The sequence below is a fragment of the Gorilla gorilla genome, chromosome 9 (genome assembly GCF_029281585.2).
Source record: "Gorilla gorilla gorilla isolate KB3781 chromosome 9, NHGRI_mGorGor1-v2.1_pri, whole genome shotgun sequence".
NCBI lineage: Eukaryota > Metazoa > Chordata > Mammalia > Primates > Hominidae > Gorilla > Gorilla gorilla.
In genome coordinates this window covers 20760841-20778638 of record NC_073233.2, presented here as the reverse complement: position 1 = coordinate 20778638, position 17798 = coordinate 20760841, and the positions used below count along the sequence as shown (strand labels likewise).

The following is a 17798-nucleotide window of genomic DNA, read 5'->3' as shown; positions in this document are numbered from 1 at the left end:
AAAAAATCCAAAGTACTTCAAAATGTGAAAAAAATTCCACATCAAAATGCAGTCAAATGCGGTCAAAATGCAGTAAAAACTCTACTAAAAATACAAAAATTAGCCAGGTGTGGTGGTGGGCACCTGTAATCCCAGCTACTCGGGAGGCTGAGGCAGGAAATTTCTTGACCCCAGGAAGCGGAGGTTGCGGTGAGTCAAGATTGCACCACTGCACTCCAGCCTGGGCAACAAGAGGAAACTCCAAAGAAAAAGAAAAAAAAGAGAAAAGTTTCCCAGTTTCTTATTCTTCCAGAAAGAAAATCTGTGATTACAATCAAATACATGTTTGTTTATGCTCCCCCCTTTCCACAAATGGTAGTGTATCACACATGCTGTTTGGTATCTTGTTTTTTCATTTAAATAAATCTTGAAGATTGTTCCAAGTTAGTAGGCATTTTTTTTTTTTTTTTTTTTTTGCTGCATAGTATCTCATTGTATCAATGAACTTTGATTTATTTAACCAGTTCCCTATTAATGGGCATTTAAATTGTGTCAGTCTCTTGCTATCACAAATAGTGGTTCAGTGAATAACATTATATAAGTTATTTTGCACATCTGTGAATATACTTGTTAAAATTGTTATTAGAATTAGATTTGCCAGGTCAAAGGACATGTAAATTTGTAACGTTGCTAGACATTGCCCACTCCCAGGGACTATTTATATCTTGATTGAGGTTCCTCCAGAACAACCTATCTTTGTGACAATGATTCTAGTGCATTTGTATATTTGGGAGGTGCAGGGAACACCAGAAAGCTGGGGGAGAGGGAATGACGCAGGGATGGGAAGGCAGCCATTAAAGGGATGTGTTATTAAGCCAGATACTACAGTGAAGAATTCTGAGAAATGGTGCAAAATACTTACTTCTGGAATTTCCTTATCAAAGGTGGAGAAGGTGAAACTCCCAGGAGTCATAGGAGGAAAGCTGCTCTGGGACGTGGAGGTGTGAATTGGGATAACACCCTGGCCTGGCCTGCTGGTGGCCAGCACGGACTTCCACAGTTCAGAAAAGAAATCCCTCAGGTAAAGAGATAAAATTCCATGAGGCACTGGGCCACTGAGGAAAATGAAAGGTCCTAGGATATGGGCTGAGCTCAATCAGCAATAAATGAAAGTGTCTTTCCTCAGACTTTCACTCAATAGTGTTACCAAATATTTCATCTTGCCTATTTTGTAGGGGGAAAATAGTACTTATAAAACAAAAAGTAGTAACTCTAGGTAGTTTCAATTTTCATACATTATAATTCACATCAACTTTTAAAATAATTTAAGCCGGGCACAGTGGCTCACACCTGTAATCCTAGCAGTTTGGGAGGCCAAGGTGGGCAGATCACCTGAGGTCAGGAGTTCAAAACCAGCCTAGCCAACATGGTGAAACCCCGTCTCTACTAAAAATACAAAAATTAACTGGACTTCGTGGCATGCACCTGTAATCCCAGCTACTCGGGAGGCTAAGGCAGGAGAATTGCTTGAACCTGCAAAATGGAGGTTGCAGTGAGCTGAGAGTAGGCCACTGTACTCCAGCATGGGCAACAAAGCAACACTCTGTCTCAAGAAAAAAAAATTAAACTCATATTTAATACTTTCCTAATAAAGAAGTGTTACATGTTCTAGAAAATCGTCACACTCTCATCCCACCCTGTGAGTAGGTGTTATTATTTTCATTTTAAAAAACTAAAGAGAGGAATGAAACACTAAAGGGGCTTAGTGATCTGCCCCAAACCAGTCAATTTGTCTGTGGTGAGGATGGGTTTTCTTACTTTAAAACCCATGCATGCTCTGTCTGTTATGCCAAGCTGCCCTTTCAAAAAACTTTTATCTTCCAAGTGGGATAAAATAGAACAGCCACTTAACCTCTCTGTTTCTTAATCTATGAAACAAAGGGTAGAGAACCTCTGTTGTTAGTGCCCACCAGCATTCATTTGCCATTTTCTAAAAGCACCTTTATGTAGCTCTATCCCTCACCCATTTTCAGTCTGGATAGCTCATGTGGAGTTAACCTCACTTGCATCTCCAGGTACCTCTGGAGTACTTAAGGAAACTTCTGACCCAAGCCTGGCTGACGAGAACATCAGAACAGTTGTTGGCTCAGGGACACGGGCATTCAGCTCAAATCCGTCCAGTTGGAGCTAATGAGAATCAATTCCAGGTCTTATTTTATTTGTTTTTTGAATGGTTTGGAAAAGAACAGTCAGGAGAGATAAAACCTCTTTCTTTTCTTCAGAAACTGCTTAGAGAAGTGGTTCTCAAAATGTGGCTCCTGGGAATTTGCTAGAAATGAAAATTCTCAGTTGTTACCCAAGTCCTGCTGAATTAGGGACTCCAGGGGTGGGGCCCAGCAATCTGTGCTTTAACAAGGCCTCCAGGTGATTCTGAATCGTGCTCAAGTTTGAGAAACACTGGCTTAGGGAAAATATAAGTGGAGTCATCTTGCCAACACCAGAGGAAACCCCCCTTATGACTAGAGCCATGCAGAACAGAGCTGAGAGATATAGAGTTCTGAAGGCATCATTTGAGTCTCTGAGTCTAGTAGTGCTTGAACTTAAATTGACTGTTATATCATTTAGCTATATGAACCAATAACCTTTTCTTTTTTTAACAGGTTGGGTATCCCTTATCTAAAATGATTGGAACCAGAAGTGTTTCAGATTTCAGATTTTTTTGGTTTCTGGAGTATTTGCTTTCTTTTTACTGGCTGAGCATCCCTAATTGGAAAATCTGAAATCTGAAATGCTCCAATGAGCATTTCCTTTGAACATCATGTTGGTGTTCAAAAAATTTCAGATTTTGAAGCATTTCAGATTTTGGATTTTCAGATTAGGAATACTCAGCCTGCATTTCAGTTTGAGTTGGCTTTGTCACTAGCAACCAAACAAGATCTGGCTGTCAAGAGCAACACTTATTCTCCTAATGTTTCCAAGTGGAGAGATTTCCTTTGAGAAGCGGTTCTCAAAGTGTGGTCCCTAGATAACCGTCTCATGTGGGAATCTCTTTAAAAACACAGTTTATCAGGCCCTACTGCAGGGTTCTGGGAGTGGACGCCAGCAATCTGTGGTATAACAAGCTCGCCAGGTGACTCTGATGCTTACTAAAATTTGAAAATCACTAGAGCAGAATTCCTGGCCTCTCTTTCCACCCCTTATTCATTCTTCTCCATGAACAAGATATGAATTATCTAATTAGTAAGTTTGGCATGGTTAGTTTAATGCCTTCTCTTTCTTCTCTTCGGGAGCCAGCTTGATTAAAGGGGACAGTTATTCTGTTCCTCTATGTGCCACAACAGAGGCAGATCCCCATAAGATAAGGCCAGCAGTCTTTCCAGCACTGCCTGTAACTAGGTGGGAAGTTTGTTCTGGGAACAGTGTAAGCAAGCCCATTTGACCTCACTTCTAAACCATATCTCCCAGTCTAGCTCTTATCAGTCATAAAGCTGACATATTGATCCCCATCTGTTGGTTTTCTGTGCCCTATTTCTCAGTTGGTTCAGAATGTGGGTGAAAAGAGAGTTGTTATTTAGTGAGCCCCTGGTGCCTGACTAATATAGGCAATCTCTCAGTCCCTTACCCTTCTAATATTCTAGGATGCCATGTTCCACACTCTCTCCAGGGATCCTGAGTGCTCTGGGGAAGAAAACCTTGTTTGTTCTCACCAGATCACTGATGTTGCATCTGTGGGAGTCAGAAGTATCCCTTGCCCCATGGGCACAGAAGGGAAGATTGCAATCACAAAGCATTTCCTTTCTGTTCTCTCCTGAAACAGTATAATTCTGTAAGGCAGGAATGCGGCCTAAAAACCACTGCATTTTAAAAAGCTTCCTAAGAGCTGTCTACCTTGTTTAATTATCAGGTTCTGCCAGCTGTCTAACCTCAATCTATATGGCTACTCTTGAAGCTATGCCCACTGTTCTGGAGGTTAGAAATGTCTTAGTCTGTGTTTGAAAAAAGATAGGACTTCCCTCTTCCCCTTTCCACTGTGTTGTTCTTTTCTGAGTTCTTCATGAATCTTTTTTTTTTTTTTTTTTTTGAGACCGCGTCTCCCTCTGTTGCCCAGGCGTCTCCCTCTGTTGCCCAGGCTGCAACGTAGTGGCACAATCTTGGCTCACTGCAATTCTGCCTCCCAGGTTCAAGCGATTCTCCTGTCTTAGCCTCCTGAGTAGCTGGGATTACAGGTGCCCGCCACCACGCCCAGCTAATTGTTGTAGTTTTAGTAAAGACGGGGTTTCACTATGTTGGCTAGGCTGGTCTTGAACTCCTGACCTCAAGTGATCCACCCACCTCGGCCTCCCAAATTGCTGGGATTACAGGCGTGAGCCACCGCGCCCCGCCCTTCATGAATCTTTAAAACAACAATTGTCATGGTCCTGGTAAGAAGTGTGGATTAAAGAAAGACCTGTTTGGAGCTCCAAAAATTGGGCCTGGGTGCTACAGAGAGCTTGATTTTCAGGGCTTAGTCCCCTCAGAGCAGTAGGTATGCCTCTCTTTGGAAAGCTGCTGTAGAGAAGAAAGAGAAAAAGTAGCCATCACAATTCCCCTGAGTGACAGAAGGCTACATAAATGTTTTTTTGTGTATTAACACTCATTCTCAGTTTTCCTAGAATAGTTAATTCTCCTAGATGATTTAACTCCCATACCTTTTTACATAAATAGATCATATGTGTATAATCTGGCTCCCACTTTGTCCATATCATTAACAAATATTTGCCGATAAAATTTTATATTTTTCTCATTAAAAAGAAATAGAGGGCCAGGCATGGTGGCTCATGACTGTAATCCCAGTACTTTAGTGGGCCAAGGCGGGAGGATCACTTGAGGAGTTTGAGCAGCCTGGGCAACATAGCAAGACTTCGTCTCTACAAAAACATTTAAAAATTAGCCAGATGTGGTGTCACATGCCTGCAGTTCCAGCTATTTGGGAGGCTGGGGTGGGAGGATGGCTTAAACCCAGGAGTTCAATGCAGTGAGCCATGATTACGCCACTACACTCCAGCTTGGGCAACAGAGTGAGACTCTGTTAAAAAGAGAAAGAAAGAGACAGAGAGAGAAAGAGAGATGAGATTGCATTTCATTAAAATTAAAAAGATGCACATCCAAGAACATTATCAAGAGAGTAAAAAGACAAGCCATAGGATGGGAGAATATGTTTGCAAATCACATATCTGATAAAGGTTTAATATCTAGAATATATAAATAACTCCTACAACTCAACAACAAAAAGACAATCTGATTAAAAACTAGGCAAAGGACTTGAATAGACATTTTTCCAAAGAAGACATGCAAATGGCAAATAAACCTGTGAAAAGATGTTCCACATCATTAGTCATTAGGGAACTGCAAGCCAAAATTACAGTGATATATCATTTCAAACCTACTAGGATGGCTATAATAAAAAAATGAAAAATAACAAGTGTTGACAAGGATGTGAAGAAATTAAAACCTTCATACGTTGCTAGTGGGAATGTAAAATGATGCAGCTGCTGTGGAAAACAGTGTGTCAGTTCCTCAAAAAATTAAACGTAGAATTACCATATGATCTAGCAATTCCATGATTAGGCATATCCTTGACAACAAGAATTCAAACAGGTACTTGTACACAAATGTTCATAGCGGCATTTATTCTTAAGAGCCAAAAAGTAGAAACAACCCAAATGTTCTTCAATAGGTGAATGAATAAATAGTGTTATATCCATACAAAGGAATATTATCCAGCCATAACAAGGAATGAAGTATGAATATGTGCTACAACATGGATAAACTTTGAAACACTCTGCTAAACAAAATAAACCAGACACCAAAAGACAAATATTGTATGATTCTAGTTATATGTAATGTCTAGAATAGGAAAACTCATAGAGAGAAAGTAGATTAGAGCTTTCCAGGGGCTGGAGGTGGAAGAGAATGGGGAATTACTTTAAAAAAAGATAGAAAATACAAAAGGTAGAAAATAAAACTCACCTGTGATTTCACTCTCTAGGATAACTGAGTATCCTGCCAGTCTTCATCTTTTTTAAAAAAATCTATGCATAGTGACTAAGTACAAGCTTGGACTTCCTGGGTTCAAGGAAGTGCACTCTGGGTTCAAGGAAATGCACTCTGTCGTTAGTAGCTATAGGACATCTCTGTGCTGCAGCTTTTTTGTATAATGCAAATAATAACAGAACCCACTCAGATGGTTGATGGATTAAACTGGATGTTTTTTTTTTTTTTTTTTTTTGAGATGGAGTTTTGCTCTGTCACCCAGGCTGGAGTGCAGTGGCACAATCTTGGCTTACTGAAAGCTCCGCCTCCCAGGTTCACACCATTCTCCTGCCTCAGCCTCCCGAGTAGCTGGGACTACAGGTGCCTGCGACCACACCTGGCTAATTTTTTGTGTTTTTAGTAGAGATGGGGTTTCACCATGTTAGCCAGGATGGTCTCGATCTCCTGACCTTGTAATCCACCTGCCTTGGCCTCCCAAAGTGCTGGTATTACAGGTGTGAGCCACCATGCTCAGCCTTTAAACTGGATAATGTTTTGAATGGTAAGCACAGTGCCGGGTTCCTGGTAAGTGCTCAATAAATGACAGCTTATGTATTAATATATATCGGTATCTATCTATCTTGGTAATTGTAATTACACTGGATATACTGCTTTTTCTTTTTTTTTTTTTTTTTCTTTTTTTGAGACAGAGTTTCACTCTTGTTGCCCAGGCTGGAGTGCAATGGTGCGATCTTGGCTCACTGCAACCTCCAACCCCCAAGTTCAAGGGATTCTCCTGCCTCAGCCTCCCAAGTAGCTGGGATTATAGGCATGCGCCACCACACCCTGCTAATTTGTATTTTTAGTAGAGACGGGGGTTTCTCCATGTTGGCCAGGCTGGTCTTGAACTCCCGACCTCAGGTGATCTGCCCGCCTCGGCCTCCCAAAGTGCTGGAATTACAGGCATGAGACACCATGCCCGGCCCAAAATATCTTATTTCTAGTAACTGGCCAGTGGATAAAAACAAATATGTCTTAGACTGAGTAATGGATAAGCAACATAAATGTATTTCTCACAGTTCTGGAGGCTGGGAAGTCCAGATCAAAATGCTAGCAGATTTCACGTCTGGTGAGGGCTCTCTGCTTTACCGATGGTGCCTTTTATGGGTCCCCATGTGGCAGAAGAGGCAAACAGTCTTCCTCAAGCCTCTTTTATAAGGGCATTGTGATGGTTAATACTGACTGTCAGCTTGATTGGATTGAAGGATACAAAGTATTGATCCTGGGTGTGTCTGTGAGGGTGTTGCCAAAGGAGATTAACATTCTGAGTCAGTGGGCTGGGAAAGGCAGAGCCACCCTTAAACTAGATGGGCACAATCGAATCAGCTGCCAGGGAGGCTAGAATATAAGCAGGCAGAAAAATGTGAAAAGAAAGACTGGCCTAGCCTCCCAGCCTACATCTTTCTCTCTTGCTGGATGCTTCCTGCCCTTGAACATTGGACTCCCAAGTTCTTCAATTTTGGAACTCGTACTGGCTCTCCTTGCTCCTCAGCCTGCAGGTAGCCTATTGTGGGACCTTGTGATCGTGTGAGTTAATAGTTAATAAACTCTCCTTTATGTATTTCTATTTCATTAATTATAGATTAATAAATATCTATATATCTATTTCATTAATTCTGTCCCTCTAGAGAAGCCTGAGTAATAGAGGCACTAATCCCATTCATGAGGGCAGAGCCCTAATAACCTCCTAAAGGCCCCACCTTTTAATGTTATTACATTGAGTATTGAGTTTTAACATATGAATTTTGGTGGGGGGGATTAGACCATAGCACTTACCCTTCTCATTTTCCCATATAAGTAAAAATTATTTTTAATGGCCACATAGTGGCCATTGCATCATTGATTTAACCAAGTCCCCATTGTTGAATATTTAGGGATTTTTCAATTTTTCATTATTTAAAAAATTCTATGGTAAGACCAGGTGAGGTGGCTCACACCTGTAATACCAGCAGTTTGGGAGGTCAAGGCGGGTGGATAACCTGAGGTCAGGAGTTTGAGACTAGCCTGGCCAACATGGCGAAACCCTGTCTCTACTAAAAATACAAAAATTAGCTGGGCATGGTGGGGCGCACCTGTAGTCCCAGCTGCTCTGGAGGCTGAGGCACGAGAATTGCTTCAACCCAGGAGGCAGAAGTTGCAGTGAGCCAAGATCACGCCACTGCACTCCAGCCTGGGTGACAGAGTGAGACTCTGTCTCAAAAAAATAAAAAAAAAATGCAATGGTGGATACCTCCGTTTGATTCTTTCTGGTAGCCATGCAGAAGAAGAGAGGTATGATTTTTGGCCCTGCTCAGCCTTCTGGGCTCTTGGGTTCCTAAGACAGTGTGCTACATTGAGATGGATCTCAAGGTGGGAGACAGAAATCCGAGTTCCAGTCATGCTTCTGCTCTATTTCCAGGTGATGCTGGGGATTGCTCTTCTCTCTGTGGGCCTTTGTTTCCCCATCTGTGAAAGGAGAGCTTTAGAGGGAATGAACTCAAGATGGCTTTTCTGTTCTAAGGCTCAATGATTCTCAGATCATCCTCTACTAAGCTGTGGATTTCTCCAGCACCATTACGGCCTTCCTCAGGGCTGTGTGTGTGTGCACACGCTTGAGCGTGTGTTTCAATTTCTATTCTTAGCAATGTGATCTTTAAACAAGGAATAGATTTGTGCTTATGTCTCATCTCAGATGCATGCAGCTCCTGCTGGGCGGTTTCATTCTCTGCCAGCCATTCATTCACATTAAAAGCAATGGCCCATTAAGGAAATAAGTGGATGATGCTCCTCCATCACCCATGGTAAGTATTGCAGGCTCTGATCTGGGGGCTTGGCCTTCTTTGGCCACCAGGTCTTGGCTCTGTCTGTTGTAGCTACAGATGAGGTTAGAGGAATCTTGATTCTAGCATCTCCCTCTCCACTCTACCCTCAGATCCTGTCTCTGGGATGGGCCAGGGATGCTGTTTGGTCAATATTGGTTTGTAAAGATTATGAATAACCAACAATCCAGATGAGATGGTCATTGTTTGTCCTGAAATAAAGAGTGGACAGGGATGAGCACCCTCCTCTAAGAGTTCTTGCTGTGGTGGTGTCTCAGAGTCGCTTTATTTTATTTTATTTTTAGACAGAGTTTCTCTCTTGTTGCCCAGGCTGGAGTGCAATGGTGTGATTTCGGCTCACTGCAACCTCTGCCTCCTGGGTTCAAGCGATTCTACTGCCTCAGCCTCCCGAGTAGCTGGGATTACAGGCATGTGCCACCATGCCCAGCTAATTTTGTATTTTTAGTAGAGATGGGGTTTCTCCATGTTGGTCAGGCTGGTCTCAAACTCCCAACCGCAGGTGATCCACCTGCCTCGGCCTCCCAAAGTTCTGGGATTACAGGCATGAGCCACCATGCCTGGCCTATTTTATTTTATTTTTTGAGACGGAGTCCTGCTCTGTTGCCCAGACTGGAGTGCAGTGGCACGATATCTGCTCACTGCAACCTCCGCCTCCCCGGTTCAAGCGATTCTCCTGCCTCAGCCTCCCAGGTAGCTAGGATTACAGGCACACATCACCATGCCCAGCTAATTTTTTTGTACTTTTAGTAGAGACAGGGTTTCGCCATGTTGGCCAGGCTGGTCTTGAACTCCTGACCTCAGGTGATCCACCTGCCTCAGCCTCCCAAAGTGCTGGGATTACAAGCGTGAGCCACTGCGCCCGGCCATCACTTTAGATATTTAATATACAAATTCAGATTCTAAGTCCGTGTCCTCAGAGGTTCTCATTTAGCAGGTCTGGGGAGGAGCCCAGTTTCTTCATTTTAAAAGACACTACAGGCTGCCTTTTATGTTTGAATAGGAAAAAAATAAATAAATAAAATACACTACAGGGGATTTGGAAGCACATCCTTCGTGGAGAACATTGTCATAGTAGGATTTGCGAGCTCTTAAAGCCCACTAAAGCCAGGCAGGTAACAAATGGGTGGTGTGTGATAGAAGAGTGCTGGCGACCCTGATGAACAGGAGGATCTTAAGTTTTCTAAAACGCAGTCAGTATTTAGCTTTAGCTAGTTGTTGCCAGATAATGCCAGTCCAGTGTTGCTAGATATTCCACTTAATTTTTCCAAGAAGAGTTAGAAATACTGATTTATTTGTGACATACCCTATTTTTAAATATCGGCAACCAATTTAAAATTTACACAAAAAATTTGAATTGTAGGCCAAAACATATGCGCTGGCTAGATCTGGCTCTGAATCTGCCTGTTGAAATCTCTTGACAACACTTTAGCCAAACAAAAGCTTGATTTAAGTCAAAATGATGCAGTCAACAGCTCTCTTGACTGGCAGCATCACACTGCTTCTGCGATGTGAGGCTCTCTGGGGTTCTGGATAACACCCAGCTTGGCATGGAGCAAAGTGCTCTGAGCAGGGGAGTCAGGAGACCTGTTTCCTAATCCCTGCTAACAACTTGCTAGGTGACATTGGGAAAGAAATTCTCTCCCTTGTCACAGGATTTCTTTCTATAAAGTAAGGGGGATGATCTCTATTGTTCTTTCCAAGGTTCTAGATCATTCTTTTTCATGAAAATGTATGTACTTATTATCTGTCAGCTACTTGAAAAGGAAACTTTTCAGATTAAGTTGAAAATTCACCTTTAATTGGCTTGAGTGACAACTAGTTCTTCCTCTCCCATATTCTCCTGTGTCTTCAGTGATTTGTGTTTGCATGGAAGTTTCTTTCTGCTGTGTGCTTTTGGGGGTATTTTCTAAGGGAAAGAGCTCATTTTGACATAGAAAGTCTGGGTGGGGTTGAGCACATGGACTTCTCATTTGCTGAATACTACGTTTGAGTCAAATAAAAAAAATAAAGGAATAGAGTTAATATAGGGAACATTCTGAAGTATAAAGCCACTTCCTTGAACTTCACAGTTCAAATGAAACCTTGCAATTGAATCTTTTTTCCTTGTAGCTTCACTGAGACATAATACAGACACAATAAAATTCACCCATATGAAGCATACAGTCCAATGTTTTTAGTATATTTACAGAGTTGTGCAATCAACACCACTATCTAATTTCAAAACATTTTCAACTCCTCAAAAAGAAACTCAATACCTGCTATTGGTTGCTGTAGTCCTGCAACCACAAATCTGCTTCCTGTATCTATAGATTTGCCTATTCTGGACCTTTTATATAAATGGAATTATATAATATGTGGTCTTTAGTGTCTGTCTTCTTTCATTTAGCATAATGTTTTCAAGGTTTATCCATGCTGTAGCATGTATCAGGACTTCATTCCTTTTTATTGCCAAATAATATTCTATTGCGTGGCTATACGACATTTTTTTGTTTACCCACTCATCAGCTGAGGGACAACTGAGTTGTTTCCACTTTTTGGCTATTATATATAACATTCACAAACAAGTTTTCATGTGAATATATGTCTTCATTTCTCTCAGGTACAGATAAGTAGGGGTGTAATTGTCAGGTTGTTGGTAACTCTACATTTAATCTTTTGAGGAACTGACACACACAGTTTTCCAAAGCAGTGGCATCATTTAACACACCTACCGGCAGTGTATGAGGGCTCCAGTTTCTTCACATCTTTGTCAACACTTACCTGTCTTTTTAATTTTAGTCATCCTCGTGTGTGTGAAGCAGTATTTCGATGTACTTTTTTTTTTTTTTTTTTGAGACACGGTCTCGCTCTGTTGCCCAGGCTGGAGTGTGGTGGCCCCGAGCTCGGCTCACTGAAACCTCCGCCTCCCAGGTTCCAGCGATCCTCCTGCCTTGGCCTCCCAAAGTGCAGGGAATACAGACATGAGCCACAACAATTTTGTTTTGCTTATGATTTTGTGGGTCAAGTATTCAATAAGGGCCGGGAGTGATGGCTCATGCCTGTAATCCCAGTACATTTTTTATTTTTTTGAGATGGCTCTGTCGCCCAGGCGGGAGTGCAGTGGTGTGATCTCGTGATCTCGCGATCTTGGCTCACTGTAACTTCCGCTTCCAGCGTTCAAGCAATTCTCCCGCCTCAGCCTCCGGAGTGGCTGGGACTATAGGCGTGCACCACGCCCAGCTAATTTTTGTAATTTTTTGTAGAGACGGGTTTTGGCATGTTGGTCAGGCTGGTCTGGAACTCCTGGGCTCAAGCAAGCAATCCGCCTCCCTCGGCCTCCCGAAGTGTTGGGATTACAGGCATGAGCCACTACAATTTTATTTTGCTCATGATTTTGTGGGTCAAATATTCAAGAAGGGCCGGGAGTGATGGTTCATGCCTGTAATCCCAGCACTTTTTTTTTTTTTTTTGAGCCCGCATTGTCGCCCAGGCGTGGGTGCAGTGGCGTGAACTTGGCTCACTGTCACTTCCGCGTCCCAGGCTCAAGTGATCCTCCCACCTCAGCCTCCGGAGTAGCAGAGAGTACAAGTGCACGCCACCACTCCGGACTAATTTTTGTATTTTTAGTAGAGATGCGTTTAGCCATGTTGGCCAGGTTGGTCTGGAACTCCTGGGCTCAAGCGATCCGCCCGCCTTGGCCTTCCAAAGTGCTGGGATTACAGGCATGAGCCATTGCGCCCAGCCATCCCAGTACTTTGGGAGTTCGAGACTAGCCTGGGCAACATAGAGAGACCTTGTCTCTTAAAAAAAAAAAAAAAAATTACCTGAGCTTGGTGGCATGTGCCTGTAGTCCCAGCTGCTAGGGAGGCTGAGGTGGAAGGATCACTTGAGTCCAGAAGTTGGAGGCTGCAGTGGGCCATGATTGTGCCACTACACTTCAGCCTGGGTGACAGAGGGATCTTGTCTCAAAAAAGAAAAAAAAAAGATTTTAAAAAAAAGAATTCAGGATGGGCTGGGCTGGATGGGTATTTTTGCTTGGGGTCTCTCACGCAGTTGCAGTCAGATGCTAACAGGGGATGCCGTCATTGGAAGGCTCGATTAGGCTGAGTGTCCAAGATGTCTCACTTAGATGGCTGGCAGGTGATGCTGGTGATCTGGTGGGAGCTCAGTGGGACTTTTTTTTTTTTTTTAAATGGCACGTTGCTCCTGGCCATCAATCAGACTTCGACTGGCATGCCTACATGTAGCCTCTTTAGCATGGCAGTCTTATGGTAGTCAAACTTCTGACTTTGTTCCTCCCGGAGTGAGAATACCAAGAGAACAGCTGCATGGCCTCTTCTGATCTAGCCTGGGAAATTAGGCAGCATCTCTTCTGCTGCATTCTACTGGTTCCAAATGAGTTACCAAGTTAAGTCCAAGAACTTGCAGTCATGTTCCAAGATTGCTGTAAATGCTTCCTGTGTACCAGCACTGTTTTATGTGCTCATTTAATTCTTATTAAAAACCCCATGAGGCCGGGTGCAGTGACTCACACCTGTAATTCCAGCACTTTGAGAGGCCGAGGCGGGAGGATCGCTTGAGGCCAGGAGTTCAACCCCTCACACTCACACTCCTCATATCCAATTACTGCACATTTGTCACACATAAACATAGCCACTATGACACTGTACTGACACATACAAAATCTGTCACATTCCGTCTTGCCCATGCAAGCTCAATCACTGACTTATTCTCCGTGCTCAGCCACTGTCCCATTCTTCACACTGTCACAACCACCAGCCCATCACACACTCAATTACTGTGACACAGCTCTAATCCTCAATCACTGTCACATACTGTTTTTCACACAAATATGGTCACCATCTGTACTCTTAAAGCAGGGTATTTACTCTCCTATAAAATTGAGTTAATATGCCAACAGCCCTATTTTTCGCACACGCCGTCACATATTGTATTTTTCATCCACACAATCCCTTACATAGACAATTAGGGTGACACACTCTTTCTGCCTTCGTCCCACTCCCAACTGACACCCACTCCCACACTCTCACGCACTCGCTCACTGGCTAGGGATTAGAGCGGTGTGTCCGTGGGGGTCTGAAGCCCGGGTTACCTCCCGAACCTCAGCCCCAAGCGGCGCGGCCCCGCCCCTCCCCGCCCCCTCATGCATATGCAGCACCTCAGCCTGGCAGCCCGGCCCCCAGACGGCCATTTGTGGCGGCGCTGGAGGCTGCGTTCGGCAGGCGCTACGGAGACGCGTAGAGGAGCGCGCCCCCCGGCCGCTGCCGCCCCTGGCCCGTGCCGTCACCCCGCTTCTCCGCGCCTCGGGCGGTACCCAGCCAGTCCCCAGCGCCGCGCTACCGCGCTGACCGGCCCTTCAGACGCCTCCCGGTACCCGGGACCCCAGCCCGGCCGCTCGCCCGCAGCCCGCCGGCCGCACGCGTCCCCGGAGCCGGGCCTAGGGCGGGCGGCAGCGGCGGCTCGGCGCAGTCAGGCTGGGCTCTGCGGCGTCCCCATGGCCGCGGCCGGCTGGCGGGACGGCTCCGGCCAGGAGAAGTACCGGCTCGTGGTGGTCGGCGGGGGCGGCGTGGGCAAGTCGGCGCTCACCATCCAGTTCATCCAGGTACCTGGAGCGGGCCTGCCCGGGGCGCCGGAGCGGCGGCGGGCGGGGGCTGGCGCTACCTGTGGCGGGGCGGCCGCCGCGACCTCGCCCCAGAGGCGCCTCGCGGGCCCGGGCCCGGGCCCGGGCCGGGGCCAGGGGGCGGGAGGGCGCGGGGCCGACTACGCTCCTGCCCTGCGGCCGCAGCGTCGCGCTCCTGCCTCCTCCCGGGCGCGGCGTCGCGGGAGTAGGGCTTCTCAGGAATGTGGTCGGGAGGGCGGAGCTGGAAGGGTGGGAAGCACCGATCCACCTTATTGCTCTGGCCGAGGCCGGAGACCTCCGGGAGAGGCTGGGCCACCGAGCCGGGCTTTACTGCTCCGAGGGTCCGGGCGTGGGGCTGGAGCTGGAGCCCCGCGCGCTGCTTTTCTAGCCGCCTGCGGCCGCGCCTTCACCGTCGGGGCGATAGCGGTGGCAACTTGGCCGCGGCTCCGCGTGGTCTCCGGGCTTCCCCGCGCCGCCTGAGCCGGAGCTGCCCGCTTCAAGCACTGTGTATTTCTTTGTGTGTGTGTTATGCTCTTCTTATAAGTACTCTCTTAGGTAATATGTCCGGGTGGGAGTGTGTGATAATGCCCCGGGGAAATGGTGGCTTCGAGGAAGTTAAAAATGTTCTCTGATGGGGTGAGACCATTTCCTAGGAATTCCTGATGCCGTCCTGCTTCTCGCCGTGCCTAGGTGAAGTTTGGGATGGGCCGGGCTAGGATATGACCGAGTCGTGCGTTCTGTTTTCTAACCACCCTCTCCCCCACCCCAAGCCCTCTCTGGTTGCTAGAGACGGTAAGTCAGGGGTTTGTGGTAAAGAAAAGGGAGGTGGAATTCTTCCTTCTTAGAATTTGCTCTTGGGGAGAGGTTTGAGTAGTCTTTTTTGGGATTTTTAAAACACAAAGCCCCGATGTCTTTCTGCTTTTGTCAACCTAAAAGGTGTGGCATATGCTGGGAGAGAACGAAGGTACCCTGTTATAACAGGTAACAAGGATATTTTTCCCAGTATCTAGAGTATGAACAGTGAAATATTTTTTTCTGGTTTCCTTTTCACCCATTTGTCATTAATTGGGATACCTGAATAGCTTATTTCACTTAGTGTTTATAGTGACATTAAAATATTGAGTACTGTAACAAATGTGATTGTCACCTTTCACACTGAGTAAATGAGCAACAATTGCTGCTATAATATTCCCTGGATTACTGCTGCTAAAACCTTTGAATCCAGGAAGAAAGGATGTTTTATGTAATGAGCATTTACAGTATGCTTATTAGTGGGTTAAAAAAATCACTGAGTAAGGGGTGAGATTGGTTTAAGTTTAGCAGGCTACAGAATCAGGGATGCTGTCAGGTTGCTATTTCCCTAGGGCGCAGAGAGATTGTACGTATCTAATGGCAAAGCAAAACAATTTATAGCTAACCCTTTGTGGACTAATCTGATGGCTGAGGGAGGGTGGGGGTGAGGGGATAAGTGGAGGAGAAGTCTAGGAGTGGGAGAATAATCTTGGGTTACAATATTGGTAGTGTTATTTAAAAGATTTGAACCACAAATATTTACGGTTTTTTGAGGAAGGGGCCATCTGAATTATTTGAGCCCATGTTAATTAATTAAGGTGTTGGGCCTTTTTGTTTTGGGGAAGTAATGGTATTAAACCATTAAGAAAGCGGTAATTGGGCCTGGCGTCATGGCTCACACCTGTAATCCCAGCACTTTGGGAGGCCGAGGCGGGTGAATCACGAGGTCAGGAGTTCCAGACCAGCCTGGCCAATATAGTGAAACCCTGTCTCTACTAAAAATACAAGAATTAGCCGGGCATGGTGGCGCGCGCCTGTAGTCCCAGCTACTCTGGAGGCTGAGGCAGTAGAATCGCTTGAACCCGGGAGGCGGAGATTGTAGTGAGCCGAGATTGTGCCTGGGCAACAGAGCGAGACTCTGCCTCAAAAAAAAAAAAAAAAAAAAAGCATTAATTGCTGTTTTCCTAATAATTTATAGAATCATTTGTTGAAGAAATACCTCCACTGTGAATAGTATAGTACCTAGATGCTCTAGATGATATTAAAGAAGTAAAGGAAGCAGATATGTATGAGGAAGACATATGTGTACATAAAGAGTATGAACCTTGAGTCTTACAGACTTGAGCATGTGTGTCTTTTAAAGCTTTGTCATTTATCGGCTGTGAGAACATGGCCAAAATACTCAGCCTCTCTGAGCCTCAGTTTTCTCGCCAGTAAAATGGGTCTGATTACACATTCTTTATAACTTTTATGACAAAGATGGTAGCATTGTATCCAGCATGTTGTATGTGCTCAGTAATGGTAGGTGTTATCAGTGTTTATGCCTACAGTTCTGTAACATGTTTAAATGCAAAGGGAATTCAGACTCAGAGAAGTCTGTGGAAAAAATTGATGAAAGCATTATGTAGGCTTGGTGGTGGGGAGAATGGAAATGTCATATGTGGGAGTCATATGCTAGTTTGGAGAGAGGAGGTGGCAAGTTGGGAAGTGGGATTGATAGTTGATTTGGGACCTGTGATCTGGTCTCTGCAAAAAGGAGACTTTTTGGAGAGACAGGAACCCGACCACCTGGATGCAGTCTCAGCTCTACCACTTGCTGCATGTGTAATTTTAGGCAGGTTACTTAACTTCTCTGTACCTTAGTTTTCCCCATCTGTAAACTGGGGAAATATGGTGGACCACATATAGCTGTGAAATTAAATGAGTTAACATGTCAAGGGCTTAGAACAATGTCTAGTACAGTCTGTAGTAAAGCTGCATACATTTTTATATTAATTTTAGATTATGGAGCTAAAGCGATTTTTTTATATTTACACTTAATAGGGTAGCTATTCATTGCCTGACTCCTGGAATGTTAAAATTCATTCCACCATGATTGTTTAGCAGTAGTAACTGGAGGGAGAGAACACAGCAGACTAATCATTTTAATAAGCAGAAGTCAGTTTTCTTGGTAGGAGATTAGAATGGCACAAATTGGACTTACTTTTTTAAGACTCTTGAAACACCAGACTGTTTTTACAATTTTCAGTATATATATTTTCTACTATGTAATTTTGAGCAGGAAAAAAATATAAAATTGGGAACGGAGAATTTAAAAACAATGCCTTTTACCTTAACTTTCTTTGACTTAGATTTAGTTGTTACCTTCTGTTCATATGAAGAGTTGCAAAATTAGGGAACTAAGATAATTAAATTGAGATACCTTTTCCTTTTTAAAAATAAATATAACAAATCATAAAGTAGCCATGATAAAATGTAAAGTATTATGTTATTTAATGAATATGTGTGTGTACATT

The 17798-nt window shown here is 44.4% G+C and overlaps 1 protein-coding gene and 1 long non-coding RNA gene across 6 annotated transcripts in view; both read left to right on the top strand.

Moving 5' to 3' along the window:
• LOC134759328 (uncharacterized) overlaps positions 1–1032 on the top strand; it is a 73904-nt gene extending 72872 nt beyond the window's left edge. Inside the window, exon 4 of the long non-coding RNA XR_010135435.1 lies at positions 924–1032. This is a non-coding gene — a long non-coding RNA (uncharacterized lncRNA). The remainder of the gene's footprint in view (positions 1–923) is intronic.
• A 9-nt stretch (positions 1033–1041) lies between these two features.
• The window catches only part of RRAS2 (RAS related 2), a 93970-nt gene continuing 77213 nt past the window's right edge, over positions 1042–17798 (top strand). The window contains exon 1 of one of the 5 annotated variants that reach the window (XM_055355865.1): positions 1042–1060. Coding sequence is in view for 2 of the 5 variants with exons in the window: in XM_031016115.3 (XP_030871975.1) it covers positions 14365–14472 (108 nt within the window). In the remaining 3 variants the exon portion in view is untranslated. Of the gene's footprint in view, positions 1061–8715; positions 8832–14049; positions 14473–15025; positions 15046–15263; positions 15283–17798 lie in introns of those variants that run through there. The other 4 variants (XM_055355859.1, XM_031016115.3, XM_055355864.2 and 1 more) reach the window with 4 other exon arrangements.